This window comes from Salmo salar, chromosome 11 (assembly GCF_965601325.2).
Source record: "Salmo salar chromosome 11, fSalSal1, whole genome shotgun sequence".
Lineage (NCBI taxonomy): Eukaryota > Metazoa > Chordata > Actinopteri > Salmoniformes > Salmonidae > Salmo > Salmo salar.
In genome coordinates, this window is record NC_138301.1 from 18,934,717 (window position 1) to 18,952,581 (window position 17,865).

The 17,865-nt window shown below is 41.7% G+C and overlaps 1 protein-coding gene across 4 annotated transcripts in view; it reads left to right on the plus strand.

Moving 5' to 3' along the window:
• The window catches only part of LOC106562117 (AT-rich interactive domain-containing protein 3B), a 61,592-nt gene that overhangs the window by 20,765 nt on the left and 22,962 nt on the right, over positions 1–17,865 (plus strand). For all 4 annotated transcript variants that reach the window (XM_014126721.3, XM_014126720.3, XM_014126722.3 and 1 more), the window contains exons 3-4: positions 13,470–13,547; positions 13,843–13,915. In XM_014126721.3, the coding sequence (XP_013982196.3) occupies positions 13,470–13,547; positions 13,843–13,915 (151 nt within the window). The remainder of the gene's footprint in view (positions 1–13,469; positions 13,548–13,842; positions 13,916–17,865) is intronic.

Below are 17,865 nucleotides of genomic sequence, written 5' to 3' on the forward strand. Positions count from 1 at the left end.
CACTAACACATGGATGTTCATCTGGATGATTCTCATCCCTTATTTGGTGCTGGGCCAGTCAGACACGTATGGCCATAATGTGATTATCCCTCCCACCGCCTGGCCAGTAAACCTGCTAACAGCATTACGCTGGAAGACTAGAGAGGGAGAGGGCCTCTGCAACACACACTCATGTCTCATACATGCGTGTGCACACACACATACACCAGACCACATTAGAGGTAGTAGTTATATGTTTTTAGGATGTGGGAGCCTCATGATAAATGTGGAACTTGGGGTGGAGTGTGTACTTGTTGATGAACGGGCAGAGATGGGCAATTTATACAAAGTGGTCCAAAAGGCTGTGCTCCACACTAAACACTAACAACATAGTTTTAACATTCCTGGGCTGACCATTTCCCTACAAGAGCCAACATGTCTGCCCAAGAGTAGGAGGTTCCTTTTGTATTGGCCCATATTAGATGTCTATTTGGGATATAGCCCTACAACTGGGGTGACCAACCCTCCTTCTGGAAAGCTGCCCTTGTGCAGGGTTTTGTTCCAGCCTCAATCTGATTTATACTAATCGTTTTGAATAGTTAACTGAGTCAGGTGTGTTTGTAGGCCCGGAGCATTATCACAATCACCTTCATCCAGAATTTGACTTGGTGAAGTGGTGCTGCTAGCAATAGACAATATACAGACAGAATATAGACCAAGGAATTTACAAGCCTGTATACACATTAGCTGTCCATTAGGAGGGGAAGTCCAGAAATCCTCTGGCCCCTGGAGCAGACAGTCGGTCAGACAGGTAGGCAGTACCCTAGACAGGGGTGTGGGTCAGTGGACAGGTGGGCTGGCCCAGATGCTGGAAGTCTGTCATTTAGCCGCGACATTCTATCACACAGACCTTTGTTCCCTGTGATGCCACACACACCTTGACCCCCGCTCTCACAGCGCAGTGCAGCACGGAGTGTCCCTTGGGGAGATGTGTGCACGTGTGTACTCTAACAAATGGCGGCCGAGATCCCAACTGTCACTGCTCACTGTCAATAGTTATCATATTATATATTCACCCTATGGAGGGAGGGGGCTACTGGTAGTTAGATCTTCAGTGATGAGTCACTCACACATTCAGATTTGGTTCACTCAAATGTTATTTTTTTCCCCCTCGGTTTGAGAACTCGCTATGTTTGGATTTGAAAATCCAGCCGTTGTAATGGAAGGGGGCGGCTCTCGGGGGGGGGAGCTGTGCGTCTGGGTGTTTGAGTGAGAAAGACAGAGGAGAGACAACCAGTAAAAGCACAGCCCCCTTCTTTATCAAAGCATTGTGCCGATAACATCAAAGAGCCATTCCAGACTCTGAAGTCAGAAGGACTTTGAGAGTTCGGTGTTAGCCAGACTAGTGAAATGATTGAGTGTGACAGATAAAGGTTTATGGCTTTTTACATCACAATGGAAAAGATAACAACAATGTTGTTTATGAGATACAGATCGCAACATTTTGAATGAAAAAGTAAATACACTATGTGGGATTCTGCATGGCCATAATATGAATTATCTTATCATTTCTAACGGTCCAACTTGAACAAAAGCAACCAAATAGTGTGCACGGGGGGGTCAATAAAGATTTATAAATGTACTATTTTGCATGTGTACTTTCTTGATGGTCCTGTTGTAATCTCTGTTACTTAAGGATCGCACACATTGCACCGAATGTGGGTCTAGCGTCCATCTGCCGATTGTTAAGCGCGCTGTGTTTTATGGACCACCCGTTGGTGGGTGTCTGACTGCTGACATTTTCACAGATTCTACTTGTTAAATTGGTGTGCAAATCACAGCCGTCGCTCTGTCCAGAGGTGCAAAGTACTCTCAACCAGCCAATGCTATTGGTGTGTCTGAGCCCTTAGTGGAAATTTACACCTAAAGTGTTTGATAAGGAAAACTATGCAAGATTTTTATTGTAAAAAGATATTTGTTTGACCAGTTACTTAGAAACACGAAGAGTCATATTTGGATCATAACTGGATTGAAATCTATATGTGTCGTAAGCTGATATCAATATTTATTTCAACTGCATGACCATTGGCAACCATTAAGATATAGATGTTCACATGCCCAGTGAGTGAGCGGGTGAAAATAACTTACTCTCTGGGGCCTTGACAACCTTTGGCCTCCTGCCTCTCGTTTTCAGGAGTTTTCTTCCACACTGACCAATGGGCTTGGGGCTATTAACAGCCCCTCTCTTCTCTCTCCTGTCCGGATCTTGTTTTGATTCCTGATACTTTTATTGGGTTTGTCTTAAAGGAGAAATTCCTGTTCTGCACATCCTGTTTTACCTTCTACCCCTATGTTCCTTTATCTTCAGTCCTGTGGGGCCACTGAGTGACCCCCCCCCCCCCCTTCTGACCAATCCGCCTCTGGTGAGGGCTACTGACCAGCCTGTCTGTCAGCCCTGCTACACCCCATTAACCTGGCCGCCTGCTGCAGCTGCTTTTGGGTTGAGGGGTGGGGGTGGCCCAAGGTATCCAGCTGGGTTGGAAGGCCTGGTGGGGGCAGGTCTGGGTCTGGGCCCAGATGTAGATGGTTTAGGTGAAATTGAGATGTTAGCTAATGGGGGAAGGGAAGGGCACAGGAGCTTCTGAGGAACACAACTCCTCAGGCTTCACTCACAGATTCCAAAGAAATGCTTTGCTTTGTGAGTGTTTGTAGGGCTGTCGCGGTGACCGTATTACCGCCACACTGGCAGTCATGAGTCATGACCACAGTCAAATTCCACGTGACCGTTGAGTCACGGTAATCTCCTCTTATGCACTCTGAACATGTATTGGTAGTATCTAACTTGCTAACGACCATCAGGTCCTAATGGCTGGTACTCAGGGCTCTATTGTCCCTCTAATCACTCTGACATAAATGCAAATGCAAATCCAAAATCACATCACTGCATATTACCCACAGAAGAAAAACATTAAAAAGAAAAAGATTTAAGATGTCTTTGGTACATAATTGGTCTATCCTATGCTCCAAAATGTAAAAAAAATAAATTGTAATCGCCTTTGAGTGTGGACTGTATTATTATGCATATCCTACTGGATGGACTAGTTACCTTATGAAACGCTCCAAACTTTATGTCTATGAGTCTGGGAGAGAACGTATAGGCCTAGTCAATACTGTTGGTTCACTGAGTTGTGCAGGGCGGCTTACAGAGTTTGCCTACAATTATAGTGAATTTGTATTTTATTTTAAATAGCCTAGTAATAGGTAGTGATGCACCGATATTACATTTTTGGCCAATACCGATATACAATATTTTTCTTGCCAAAAAAACCGATACCGATAACCAATATTTAACATTTTTGCGGCCTTTTAAGCATTCTAGTACAGTTAAATAGTTAACACACACACATGGACGCAGCAGTCTAAGGCACTGCATCTCAGTGCAAGAGACGTCACAACAGTCCCTGGTTCGAATCCAGGCTGTATCACATCCGGCCGTGATTGGGAGTCCCATAGGGCGGCGCACAATTGGCCCAGTGTCGTCCGGGCCGTCATTGTAAATCAGAATTTGTCCTTAACTGACTTGCCTAGTTAAATAAGGGTTACACATATACACAGCAAACTGACCAAAAATATATTTTGTTGGCATTCACGTATGTCCCCATTACCAGTAAAACATAATCAAAACCTATCTTTTTCACTTACATGCTGTGCTGTTTCGTTGTTCATTTGTTCAGTCGTTTCATTCTCAACCAGGATTTCTATGGAACACCGTTTGGGTGTTTGCATGTGTCAAAAAAGATACATGTCAAATAACACACTTTGACGTGTCAAATAAGCTTGTTGACCAATCAGGACCTGAATGTGACTGCACGTCACATAATAATTTAACACGTTCATACATTTTTATGTAGTTATTACACATAGTGTAATCAATCACTCGTATTTCATGTCACAATGATTCATCGATACGTATGTTCTGATGCTGGTAAAGTTGTCTCGAGGCACCTACAGTGCTGGTCATAAAAAAAGCTAGCTAGCTGATGGATGCAAACAATGTTCTTCCCCCAAAACATAGCAAAACGACATCTGTTTCAGTAGCTATAGTTAGCTAGCTAACTATATTGCTAGGTGTCATCATCTAAAATAACCCTAATTTATAAAACAGTTATTTTTTGATTAATGGTGGTCGGACCATCTATGTGAAGCTAGCCACGATAAGGATTAACCACACTAGTGGACTTTGCAGTTAGCCTTCAAAATAAAATGATGGCATAATTCTACTATTTGTATTAATTTGCATCACTGTCAATGGCATACTTTTATTTTGAAGGCAAACCGCAAATTCCACTATTGTGCCTAATCCTTATTGTGGCCGTGAGCTTCACAACACATAACCCGGTCTGGTGAAGCCAGATGAAACTAGCTGGCTGCTTATAACATTAGCTTTGGGCAACAGGGTTGAGTAGCTGGCTAGCTATTTATTTTCATGAACTGAAGTTCAATTTCAATAGGGGAACAAAAAGTGGCACCCTAGCTAATACTTACTCACAAGGATTCCTAAATCATTGCTAAGAATAATGAAAATGACTGCAGTTTCTACTGGTCATTGTTTCCAGGCTGGTTGTATTGGTGCTATCTAGGTACCAAGCTAAAGCTAGCTACCCCAGAAGTTGCGGTCGAACAAATGATGCTTTATTATCAATGCGGTATTGTAGACACATCGTTCATGGCAGGTCTTTGCTTGTTTGCAGATTTTTTTTGTACACCTTTGACAGTGCTACTATAACTTTTTGACACGCAAAGACCCAAACGGCATTCAATTGTATGTATGTCGTGAAGCTAATAGCAGTGACGGTATTACTGTGTAACTCCGGTAGGGCAACATCTGAAAAATAGCGCACTTGGTAGTGTGTCCCGGTGCTTGACCAGTCGGCGAAAGCCAACATCACGCACGACAGAGAACGGTTGATTGTCAAGGGTAATGAATTCCGTTATTCAATCGATTTCGCCTTTGAGTTGTCTCAGATGTGCTCAATTGGATTCAGGTCTGGGGAACGGGCGGGCCAGTCCATAGCATCAATGCCTTCCTCTTGCAGGAACTGCTGACACACTCCAGCCACATGAGGTCTAGCATTGTCTTGCATTAGGAGGAACCCAGGGCCAACCGCACCAGCATATGGTCTCACAAGGGGTCTGAGGATCTCATCTTGGTACCTAATGGCAGTCAGGCTACCTCTGGCGAGCACATGGAGGGCTGTGCGGCCCCCCAAAGAAATGCCACCCCACACCATGACTGACCCACCGCCAAACCGGTCATGCTGGAGGATGTTGCAGGCAGCAGAACATTCTCCACGGCGTCTCCAGACTCTGTCACGTCTGTCACATGTGCTCAGTGTGAACCTGCTTTCATCTGTGAAGAGCACAGGGCGCCAGTGGCGAATTTGCCAATCTTGGTGTTCTCTGGCAAATGCCAAACGTCCTGCACGGTGTTGGGCTGTAAGCACAACCCCCACCTGTGGACGCCGGGCCCTCATACCACCCTCATGGAGTCTGTTTCTGACCGTTTGAGCAGACACATGCACATTTGTGGCCTGCTGGAGGTCATTTTGCAGGGCTCTGGCAGTGCTCCTCCTGCTCCTCCTTGCACAAAGGCGGAGGTAGCGGTCCTGCTGCTGGGTTGTTGCCCTCCTACGGCCTCCTCCACGTCTCCTGATGTACTGGCCTGTCTCCTGGTAGCGCCTCCATGCTCTGGACACTACGCTGACAGACACAGCAAACCTTCTTACCACAGCTCGCATTGATGTGCCATCCTGGATGAGCTGCACTACTTGAGCCACTTGTGTGGGTTGTAGACTCCGTCTCATGCTACCACTAGAGTGAAAGCACCGCCAGCATTCAAAAGTGACCAAAACATCAGCCAGGAAGCATAGGAACTGAGAAGTGGTCTGTGGTCCCCACCTGCAGAACTACTCCTTTATTGGGGGTGTCTTGCTAATTGCCTATAATTTCCACCTGTTGTCTATTCCATTTGCACAACAGCATGTGAAATTTATTGTCAATCAGTGTTGCTTCCTAAGTGGACAGTTTGATTTCACAGAAGTGTGATTGACTTGGAGTTACATTGTGTTGTTTAAGTGTTCCCTTTATTTTTTTGAGCAGTGTATTTTGCCATACCCGAGCTATACAATATAAACCACCTAGTTTATAATAACCCTTTAGACCCCAATAGAATTCTAGAATGCTGCTGAGATTATTGAGAATTTTCAAGATGAAGCAAATTTTCTCAAACATTTCAAACAGAAATATCTCTTAAACAAAGAACAAATGACAATTAGAAGTTAACTTAGTTTTAAAGATGTACATTCATGTCAGTAGGAATAACACTCATTTTGTCTACAATCACTATCAAAAAAACACTCAACAAACCCTAGAGTATTTAAATTGTAGTACGTTACTCACTAAATGTACCAAGTATAATATATTATACTTATAAATATTATTTACATTTGAATATTTAAAAAATAATCAGAAATGTGACCAGAGAACAATATTCAGAAAGTATTTCAAAATCCACACAAAGTAAGCTATTTGATTTACTACGATTTTTTCTTCTGTAAAAATGTCAAAATGCAAACAACTATTCGGAGACTATTTCAAAATGTTGGTAACCTCTCTCAATAAGATTTAGTACAGACTAGGCCTGACACAAAATGTAGAAATAGTAGCCTACTTTGACAACAATTCAGTGAATTGGATGTGGTGGCAGACAGGCTGGTGTTAAACAGCAGATGTGAAGAAAGTCTCCTACAACTCAAATACCCCCTCCACTGTCACTTTAGGCCCAGGTTGCCACAGGGTTCAATTCTCGGGCCGACTCTTCTCTGTATACATCAATGATGTCGCTCTCGCTGCTTGTGATTCTTTGATCCACCTCTATGCAGACGACACCATTCTGTATACCTCTGGACACTGTGTTAACTAACACTGTGTTAACTAAGCTCCAGATGAGCTTCAATGCCATGCAACTCTCCTTCCGTGGGCTCCAACTGCTTTTAAATGCAAGTAAAACTAAATGCATGCTCTTCAACCGATTGCTGCCCGCAGCCCGTCCGTCCAGCATCACTACTCTGGACGGTTCTGACTTAGAATATGTGGACAACTACAAATACCTAGGTGTCTGGTTAGACTGTAAACTCTCCTTCCAGACTCACATTAAACATCTCCAAAATTAAATCTAGAATCGGCTTCCTATTTCGCAACAAAGCAACCTTCACTCATGCTGCCAAACATACCCTCGTAAAACTGACCATCCTACCGATCCTCGACTTCGGCGATGTCATTTACAAAATAGCCTCCAACACTACTCAACAAATTGGATGCAGTCTATCACAGTGCCATCCGTTTTGTCACCAAAGCCCCATATACTACCCACCACTGCGACCTGTATGCTCTCGTTGGCTGGCCCTCGCTTCATACTCGTCGCCAAACCCACTGGCTCCAGGTCATCTACAAGTCTCTGCTTGGTAAAGCCCCGCCTTATCTCAGCTCACTGGTCACCATAGCAGCACCCACCCGTAGCGTGCGCTCCAACAGGAATATCTCACTGGTCACCCCCAAAGCCAATTCTTCCTTTGGCCGCCTCTCCTTCCAGTTCTCAGCTGCCAATGACTGGAACGAACTACAAAAATCTCTGAAGCTGGAGACTCATATCTCCCTCACTAGCTTTAAGCACCAGCTGTCAGAGCAGCTCACAGATCACTGCACCTGTACATAGCTCATCTGTAAATAGCCCATCCAATCTACCTCATCCCCATACTGTATTTATTTATTTATTTATTTATCTTGCTCCTTTGCACCCCAGTATCTCAACTTGCACATTCATCCTCTGCACATCCTACCATTCCAGTGTTTAATTGCTATATTGTAATTACTTTACTTATTATTGATTGTATGTTTGTTTATTCCATGTGTAACTCTGTGTTGTATGTGTCGAACTGCTTTGCTTTATCTTGGCCAGGTTGCGGTTGCAAATGAGAACTTGTTCTCAACTAGCCTACCTGGTTAAATAAAGGTGAAATAGAAATAACATTGAATAAAAGGTGGTGTGGTACAATGGTGAGTGGTGGGACTTGGGGCAGAAACACTCCATGGAAATGTAGGCTCCCCTCTCGGGTGTGCTCTCCCTCTGCTTCCTCTTCTCCATATTCCTCTACCTTCCCTCTCCTCTACCTTCCCTCTCCTCTGCCTTCCCTCATCACTCCTCTCTCCCTCCCTCATCATGCTCCTCTCCCTCCCTCCCTCATCACGCTCCTCTCCCTCCCTCCCTCATCACGCTCCTCTCCCTCCCTCCCTCATCACGCTCCTCTCCCTCCCTCCCTCATCACGCTCCCTCTCCCTCCCTCCCTCATCACGCTCCTCTCCCTCCCTCCCTCATCACGCTCCTCTCCCTCCCTCCCTCATCACGCTCCTCTCCCTCCCTCCCTCATCACGCTCCTCTCCCTCCCTCCCTCATCACGCTCCTCTCCCTCCCTCCCTCATCACGCTCCTCTCCCTCCCTCCCTCATCACGCTCCTCTCCCTCCAGACCTCCCTCTTCCTCCTCGTTCCACATCTCTATCTCTCCAATCATCTCTAACTCCTCTTCCTCCCTGCCTTCTGCTGCAAAGCCCTGACTCTCCACATCACTTCCCTCACTTTCACTGACCTGGAGGGAGGGAAGCAACAAATGGGAAACAATTGTGGTCAGGAACATAATCTCTCTCCCTCTCACACTGTCTCTCTCTTCCTTCCTCACTTTTTCTCAACCATACACATACTCTCTTCCTAATAATCACCTCTTAGGGGTTTCCATAATAAATTGTGTGGTAGTTACATGCCTCCCATTTTACTTACACACACACACACACACACACACACACCGTGAACAGTATCATCATGATGCTGTACAGCACTTTAAATCAATCAATCAAAATTATTTTATGAAGCCCTTAGTGGCCAGATTGTTTCTCAGTTCATGGTGTGCATATGTACAGTACCAGTCAAAAGTTTTGGACACTACTCATTGCAGGGTTTTTCTTTATTTTTACTATTTTCTACATTGTAGAATAATAGTGAAGACATCAAAACTATGAAATAACACACATGGAATCATGTTGTAACCAACATTTTTTTTAAACCAAAATATATTTTTATTTATAAGCTGTCATCAAGGCAAAGGGTGGCTATTTGAAGAATCTGAAATATTAAATAATTATTAAATATATATGGATTTGTTTAACACCTTTTTTGGTTACTACATGATTCCATATGTGTTATTTCATAGTTTTAATGGCTTCACTCTTAATCTACAATGTATAAATAGTTGTTTTTTTTTATTAAAAAAATTTGTAAGTTTGAATGAGTAGGTGTGTCCAAACTTTAGACTGGAACTGTATGTCAGGCTGATGGATAACCAGACAGGAGTACAGAGACGTTCATGAATATGAGTACACGAAGACGTTGATGAATGTTTATAGATAGGTCAGATTATAACCATAAAGACTATATACGGCAATTCAAGACCCATGGTCAGATTACTTTTCATAGATGGTAAGAAGTCAAAGTACAGTTGAAGTCAGAAGTTTACATATGTAACAGTATAGCTTCCGTCCATCTCCTCGCCCCAACCTGGACTTGAACCAGGGACCCTCTGCACACAGACAACAGTCACCCTCGAAGCATCGTTACCCATCACGCCACAAAAGCAGCGGCCCTTGCAGAGCAAGGGGAACAACTACTTCAGGTCTCAAAGTGAGTGACGTCACCCGATTGAAACGCTATTAGCGCGCACCACCGCTAACTAACTAGACATTTCACATCGGTTACACTTACACCTTCGCAAAATACATTTAACCTCACTAGGGTAGGGGGCAGCATTTGGAATTTTGGATGAAAAGCGTGTCCAAAGTAAACTGCCTGCTACTCAGGTTCAGAAGCTAGGATATGCATATAATTGGTAGATTTGGATAGAAAACACTCTAAAGTTTCCAAAACTGTTAAAATAATATCTGTGAGTATAACAGAACTGATATGGCAGGTGAAAACCTGAGGAAAATCCATCCAAGAAGTGCCTTTATTTTGAAATGCCTGTTTTTCCATTGAAAGCCTATCCACCATACAAAGACTTATCGATCTCTATGCCTTCTACAACATGTGGCCAGTCTTTAGGCATTGTTTCAGGCTTTTACTCTGAAAAATGAGGGAGAAACAGCACATTCAATGAGTGGACAGTGGAAATTTCCAGACATGAAGCCAGTGCACGATGGGAGCGCACCTTTCTTGTTTTTCCTTTTCTATTGACGAAGCTTTTGTCCAGTTGAAATATTATCAATTATTTATGACAAAAACAACTTGAGGATTGATTATAAACATCGTTTGGCATGTTTCTACGAACCTTTATGGTACTTTTTTGATATTTCGTCTGTCTTTTGTGACCGCGCTTCGTTCCAATGGAATACTGAACAAAACGCACCAACAAAACGGAGGTTTTTGGACAAAAAGAGGGACATTATCGAACAAAACAAACATTTATTGGGTAACATGGAGTCTTCGGAGTGCAACCATATGAAGATCATCAAAAAGTGACACATTTTAATGCTATTTCTGACTTTTGTTACTCGTCTACTTGGCTGCTAACTGTTTGTAATGATTTGTCTGCTGGGCGCTGTTCTCAGATAATTGCATGGTTTTCTTTCGCCGTAAAGCCTTTTTGAAATCTGGATTAACAATAAATGTATCTTTAAGCTGGTGTATAACATTTGTATGTTTATTATGAGAATTTCTGTTTTGTTGAGTTTCACGCTCTGCAATTTTACCGGCTGTTGTTTGAGACAGTGTTTTACTGAACAAAACGAGCTAACAAAATGGAGGACTTTTGATATAAATAAGATATAAAGAAGAACTTGATCAAACAAAACTAACATTTATTGGGTAACTGGGAGTTTTGTGAGTGTAACCATATGAAGATCATCAAAGGTAAGTGATTCATTTTATCGCTATTTCTGACTTTTGTTACTCGTCTACTTGGCTGGTTACTGTTTGTAATGATTTGTCTGCTGGGCGCTGTTCTCAGATAATCGCATGGTTTGCTTTCGCCGTAAAGTCTTTTTGAAATCTGACACCGTGGTTGGATTAACAAGAAGTTTCTTTAAACCCATGTATAACACTTGTATGTTTCATAAATTTTTATGAGTATTTCTATTTTTCAATTTGGCGCTCTGCAATTTCACTGGATGTTGGCCAGGTGGGATGGTAGCGTCCCACATACCCTAGAGAAGTTAAACTCAGTTTTTCACAATTCCTGATGTAAAAATTCCCTGTTCTAGGTCAGTTAGGATCACCACTTTATTTTAAGAATGTGAAATGTCAGAATAATAGTAGAGAGGATGATTTATTTCAGCTTTTATTTCTTTCATCACATTCCCAGTGGGTCAGAAGTTTACATACACTCAATTAGTATTTGGTAGCATTGCCTTTAAATTGTTTAACTTGTGTCAAACGTTTTGGGTAGACTTCCACAAGCTTCCCATAATAAGTTGGGTGAATTTTGGCCCATTCCTCCTGACAGAGCTGGTGTAACTGAGTCAGGTTTGTAGGCCTCCTTGCTCGCACATGCTTTTTTAGTTCTTCCCACAAATTTTCTATAGGCTGGAGGTCAGAGCTTTGTGATGGCCACTCCAATACCTTGACTTTGTTGTCTTTAAGTGATCATTGTCCATTTGGAAGATACATTTGCGACCAAGCTTTAGCTTCCTGACTGATGTCTTGAGATGTTGCTTCAATATATCCACATAATTTTCCTACCTCATGATGCCATCTATTTTGTGAAGTGCACCAGTCCCTCCTGCAGCAAAGCACCCCCACAACATGATGCTGCCACCTCCGTGCCTCACGGTTGGGATGGTGTTCTTCGGCTTGCAAGCCTCCCCCTTTTTCCTCCAAACATATCGATGGTCATTATGGCCAAACAGTTCTATTTTTGTTTCATCAGACCAGAGGACATTTCTCCAAAAAGTACGATCTTTGTCCCCATGTGCAGTTGCAAACCGTAGTTTGGCTTTTTTGATGGTGGTTTTGGAAATGTGGCTTTTTCCTTGCTGAGCGGCCTTTCAGGTTATGTCTATAGGACTCGTTTTACTGTGGATATAGATACTTTTGTACCTGTTTCCTCCAGCGTCTTCACAAATCCTTTGCTGCTGTTCTGGGATTGATTTGCACTTTTCGCACCAAAGTACGTTCATCTCTAGGAGACAGAACGCGTCTCCTTCCTGAGCGGTATGACGGCTGCGTGGTCCCATGGTGTTTATTCTTGCGTACTATTGTTTTTACAGATGAACGTGGTATCTTCAGGCATTTGGAAATTGTTCCCAAGGATGAACCAGACTTGTGGAGGTCTACAATTTATTTTCTGAGGTCTTGGCTGATTTCTTTTGATTTTCCCATGATGTCAAGCAAGGAGGCACTGAGTTTGATGGTAGGCCTTGAAATACATCCACAGGTACACCTCCAATTGACTGAAACAATGTCAATTAGCCTATCAGAAGCTTCTAAAGCCATGACATAATTTTCTGGAATTTTCCAAGCTGTTTAACCCTTTAGAACCCATATCGGCTGTCAACGGCCTTTCTTTAAATAAATATAGCGCCCTCAAACTGCCTTTTTTTTCTACACAAATATCTGTGTCTCGCTATCTAGCCTGTTAGGCAAGAAAAGTTGCATGTGTCGGTAAATTTGGGCTGCGTACGCGAAGTGTCAACCTTGTGCTTTGCTTGCGACGCCGTCACTTGGTCATCTCACTCCCTCCCTACAAAGACAACCAGCTAACTACGACCATAGAAATATATTAAGAATTGCTTTAAACCTGTTAGCCTAAATTGCAGAGGGTCACCTTTGCAATCTTTTACTTTCAACATTCAAAAAAAATAAGCAATAGTTGAAGTGTTGAATCTGTAAACCGTTGTGCTACATACAATTGAGGTCAGAATTTTACATACACTTTAGTTGGAGTCATTAAAACTCATTTTTCAACCACCACAAATTTCTTGTTAACAAACTATAGTTTTGGCAAGTCAGTTAGGACATCTACTTTGTGCATGACACAAGTAATTTTTCTAACAATTGTTTACAGACAGATTATTTCATTTATAATTCACTGTATCACAATTCCAGTGGGTCAGAAGTTTACATACACTAAGTTGACTGTGCCTTTAAATGGATTTATTATCCTTTTTTTCAATGTAGATGTTCCAAAGGCGCGCATCAGCGGCTTGTATGCGTGGAGTCTTTGAAATGCTAAACCTGTTTTTTATTTTTTTATTGTCAGTCTATTACTGTGACACTGGCAGTCATTTGCATGATAATAGCCGGTGGACAAAATTTCATGACCGCCACAGCCCTATGCGTGTGTATGTTTGGATGTACTGGATGTTAATTCTCTGCGTCATCTCTCCGCAGAATGGGAGTGGTGCATGGGCAGATGAGAATGACAGTGGAAGAGGAGGAAGAGGAGAGGCCTCCAGAGACTTTGCTAAGGTACGTATCTGGTCTGGAGCACATTATGGCTGAACCAGGCTTTGGTTAGCACTCAGAACACAGCTCCAACAGGTCATCAAATATAATCTCATAGATAAGGTCACAGGTCAGATTTTATATAATGAACCCTTACTATTTATTAGTATTGTTTGCTTGATGATACTTCCTGCTTTCCTTTAGTTAGCCAATTGATTAGAAGCAATTCAATAAATACAAATGCATGTTGGACTTGAATCCTTTATTTAAAAGTATCAAAAGATAAGACTGACTGGAACTCAATGGTTTTTACCTTCAGCTGTATGAGCTTGACAGTGACCCCAACAGAAAGGAATTCCTGGATGACCTGTTCACCTACATGCAGAAAAGAGGTAAGAAGGCTGACATTTAGAAAGCAACTTTCCCCTACTACTTCCATTTAGACTTTATTCATATCCTCTTCTATGTGCTATAGTTCACTTGTAGAGATACTGAAATTCTCACAAAGATTGTGTCTTGCCTGTATGATTCACAACACCATAGTTTCTCTTCCACTTTCAGTCGCATGCAAGCACACACACACACGAAACAAGCCCTTTCACAGAGAAAAGAGTAGTCAACTAGAAAATAGACTTAAACTATAGAACACTGTAAATCCTGTTTCGCTGTGTTAAAGGTGTTCGAGGGCTTGTCAGGTGAGATCAGTCTCCTGCTGTCCCCTCTGACACACACACACACACACACACACACACACACACACACACACACACACACAAGTCTCAGACCTGAGAGGACCTGTTTAGGCTGTGACTAATTCACTAAGCAAACAGCCTGGAAGGCTCCACAATCAGTCTGCTTTCTAAACATCGCCCCTCAAATGAGAGAGACCACCTCAGACTACAGAACTGCTAAGGGATAAAAGGCTCAGTTCAATCCAACCTGTAATTTGCAGTATTTTCCCAGTATCTTATAAATATAGCTTTTTCCCTGTGGTCATATCACATTTTCAGAATGCTTTTAGGTCATGTTCAATTCCCAGGCACACTCCTCTCTATATGTATTTGGACAGTGAAGCTACATTTTTAAAATTGTCTCTATACTCCACCATTTTGGATTTGAGATCAAGTGTTTCATATAAGGCAACAGTACAGAATGTCACCTTTTATTGGAGGGTATTTAGAAATGAAAGCACTTCATGTATCTAGTCCCCCTATTTTAGGAAGTCACGCATTTAGACAAATTCACTAAAAGTGTATTAAAGTAGTCAAAAGTTTAGTATTTGGTCCCATATTCCTTGCACTCAATGACTACATCAAGCTTGTGACTCTCCAAACTCGGATGCTTTTGCAATTTGTTTTGGTTGTTTCTGGTTATATTTTGCGCAATAGGAACTGAATGGTGACCAATGATTTGTCATTTTGGAGTCACTTTTATTGTGAGTAAGAATAGAATATGTTTCTGAACACTTCTACATTCATGTGGATACTACCATGATTATGGATAATCGTGAATTAATTGTCAAAGGGGTTCAGTGAGAAATTGAGGCACAAAGAACGTTACTTCCTTCTTTTCACTCTTTAATTTATGTTTACATTTACATTATTTAGCAGATGCTCTTATCCAGAGCGACTTACAGATTGGTGCATTCACCTTATGATATTTTTAGTATTGTGGAGTAATTACAATGTTGTTGATCCATCCACAGTTATCTCCTATCACAGCCATTAAACTCTGTAACGGTTTTAAAATCACCATTGGCCTCATGGTGAAATCCCTGAGTGCTTTCCTTCTTCTCTGGCAACTGAGTTAGGAAGGGAGCCTGTATCTTTGTAGTGACTGGGTGAATACTTTCTCAAGGCACTGTACCATGATGAATTTAATGAATTGGAAATTATTTAAATAAATAAAACAAATATATAAACACGAATAAGAATTGTATATAAAATTCAATTTTTCAAATGGAAAAGTTTATATTGCAAATTGACGAGATGAGCATCTCGCATGTGAGTGTTATTTTTCAAAGCCAGTGATAATTGGTAATGGTTATATTGAGCTCATTTTTGAGAGTTCAAAGACAACTTTGGTAGTATTATAACTTTGAAACAACTGGTTTGTAGTAGGCTACAGAATTAGAGAAACGTTGTTTCTCTGTACCTCAGGCAGTAGACTCAAACAAGCCTGTTTCTCTCCCCAGTCAAAGGCAGCCTGCTTGTCTCATAGACTCTGACCAGCAGCAGCAACCTATCCTCCTTATTTATGTTTAGAAAACAATTTTGAAGGCCAAAATGATGTTCACCCAAGATGAAAGGGAGCCATGACTGAAAAGGTTTGTGAAGCCCTGATCTAGCTAATGATTAGTACAAATACCATGTTTCAGTCTATTTATTTATAGCCACTATGCTGCATCATTTGGGCTACAGGTGATAATGCGTATTGCTAAATAACACACCAGCCTGATAATAATCTGAGTACGGACCAATATTTTGTTAGGCACATTTTTTCAAGGAGAAATTATATTTTAAAGGTGTCACCATTTTACTTTCATTCATTTTGTAGTAGAAAAGTCACCAGGGCTGCATTCAGTACAAAAAAACCCGTAATACAACATAAAATTAAATGGAAACGTGGGTGTTCAGAATGACCGGTTGAAAACGGTGAGGGATTCTGTTGTGGGTTCAAAATGCACCGCTTCCCTTCAAATATGTCACTCATTGCTTCAAGTCACACCTCAGCACACCTACCAAACGGAGCAAATGTAGGCTACCTTAAAGTCTGTTCAAGAAAGTTGAAGAACGTTTTGGGGAAGCGTCATTCAGTACAAGCCGTTACGCAACGTAGCAAACATTCAATCAAACCCCAGAACTGACTTTCTCAGTCGTTCTACCAGGAAATTGTCAAGCATGGTTTCTTTCTTAATTGTTAGAGTTAGACCAACAGTTTAAAGTAATACAGAAATGGTTGGGATATATTGACCAAATTATCAGGACATTTTTGGATGTATTTTCCCTTAAAAATACACCAGAAACATTTCAAGGCTATTTCTTCTTGTTTTATTATCCTGCCCCAAGAAGGGTGTTGAACCCGGAACCCATTGACCCTGACCACTCATAATATGCAACACAAAGTTATGCACTTAGCAAAACCTAACACAACCAAAACAAACTGCAAATAAATCCGAGTTTGTAGAGTCAAATGCTTGATGTAGTCATTGTGTACTAGGAATATGGGCCGAAATACTAAACTTTTGACAACTTTAATACACTAAGTGAATTTTGTCCAAATACTTCACTTCCTCAAATGGGCGGACTAGATACATAAAGTACTTGCATTTCTAAACAGTAAAACAGATATGTATGAAAATACCCTAAAATAAAAGTTGACATTCTGTACTGTCACCTCATATGAAACATTTTGATCTCAAATCCAAAATGCTGGAGTATAGAGCCAAATGTAAAATGTTAGCTTCACTGTGTGTGTGAACTAAGATCCTGTCAAAACATTGTCACGGCGGATGCCATCGACTCCGATCCTAAGACAGGCAAATGACTGAGTCCCTGTAGAGAGAGCCTTATGTGTGTCCTCACACGGCCAGTGAAACCAGCGGTAGCTAGTGACTCCCCACCCTGGGCCTGGCTGGCCTGGCTGGCCTGGCCTGGCACGTGTGTTTTAGATGTCTTGTTGGGAGATAATGTATTAGTTAGAGAGGGAGAGGATCTGTCATTGGTCAATTAGCATGTCACTGCTCTGACAGTGGGGAGTGGTGGGCTGACCCTTGTACTATGTTGGTCAGATGGGAATCTTCATCAAGCCGACTAAAACTGGATAGATGATGATTTAATCAGTTGTTTTTTGTGGTTTCCTTTTTTATCCACTCATACTGCAACTGTGTTGTTTTCACAACCAGTCAAGTTCAATCTGGTTTCATTCATGATGCCTAATTTTGTTCAGAACATGGTGCCAGGATGAGTTTCAAAATCAAATTTGTTGTCACATGCTTCGTAAACTACAGGTGTAGACCAGTAGTGAAATACTTACTTACAAGGCCCTGCAGCGAGAAAGAAATGGAGAAATAATAGAAAAGTTAAACATGTAATAATATATACACAATGAGTAAATAACTTGGCTATATACAAGTGGTACCAGTACCAATTCGATATGCAGTGGTACAAGGTAATTGAGGTAGCTAAAGGTGTACAGTACCAGTCAATATTTTGGACACACCTACTCATTCAAGGGTTTTTTATTTTTTACTATTTTCTACATTGTAAAATAATAGTGAAGACATCAGTACTATGAAATAACACATATGGAATCATGTAGTAACCAAAAAAGTGTTAAATAA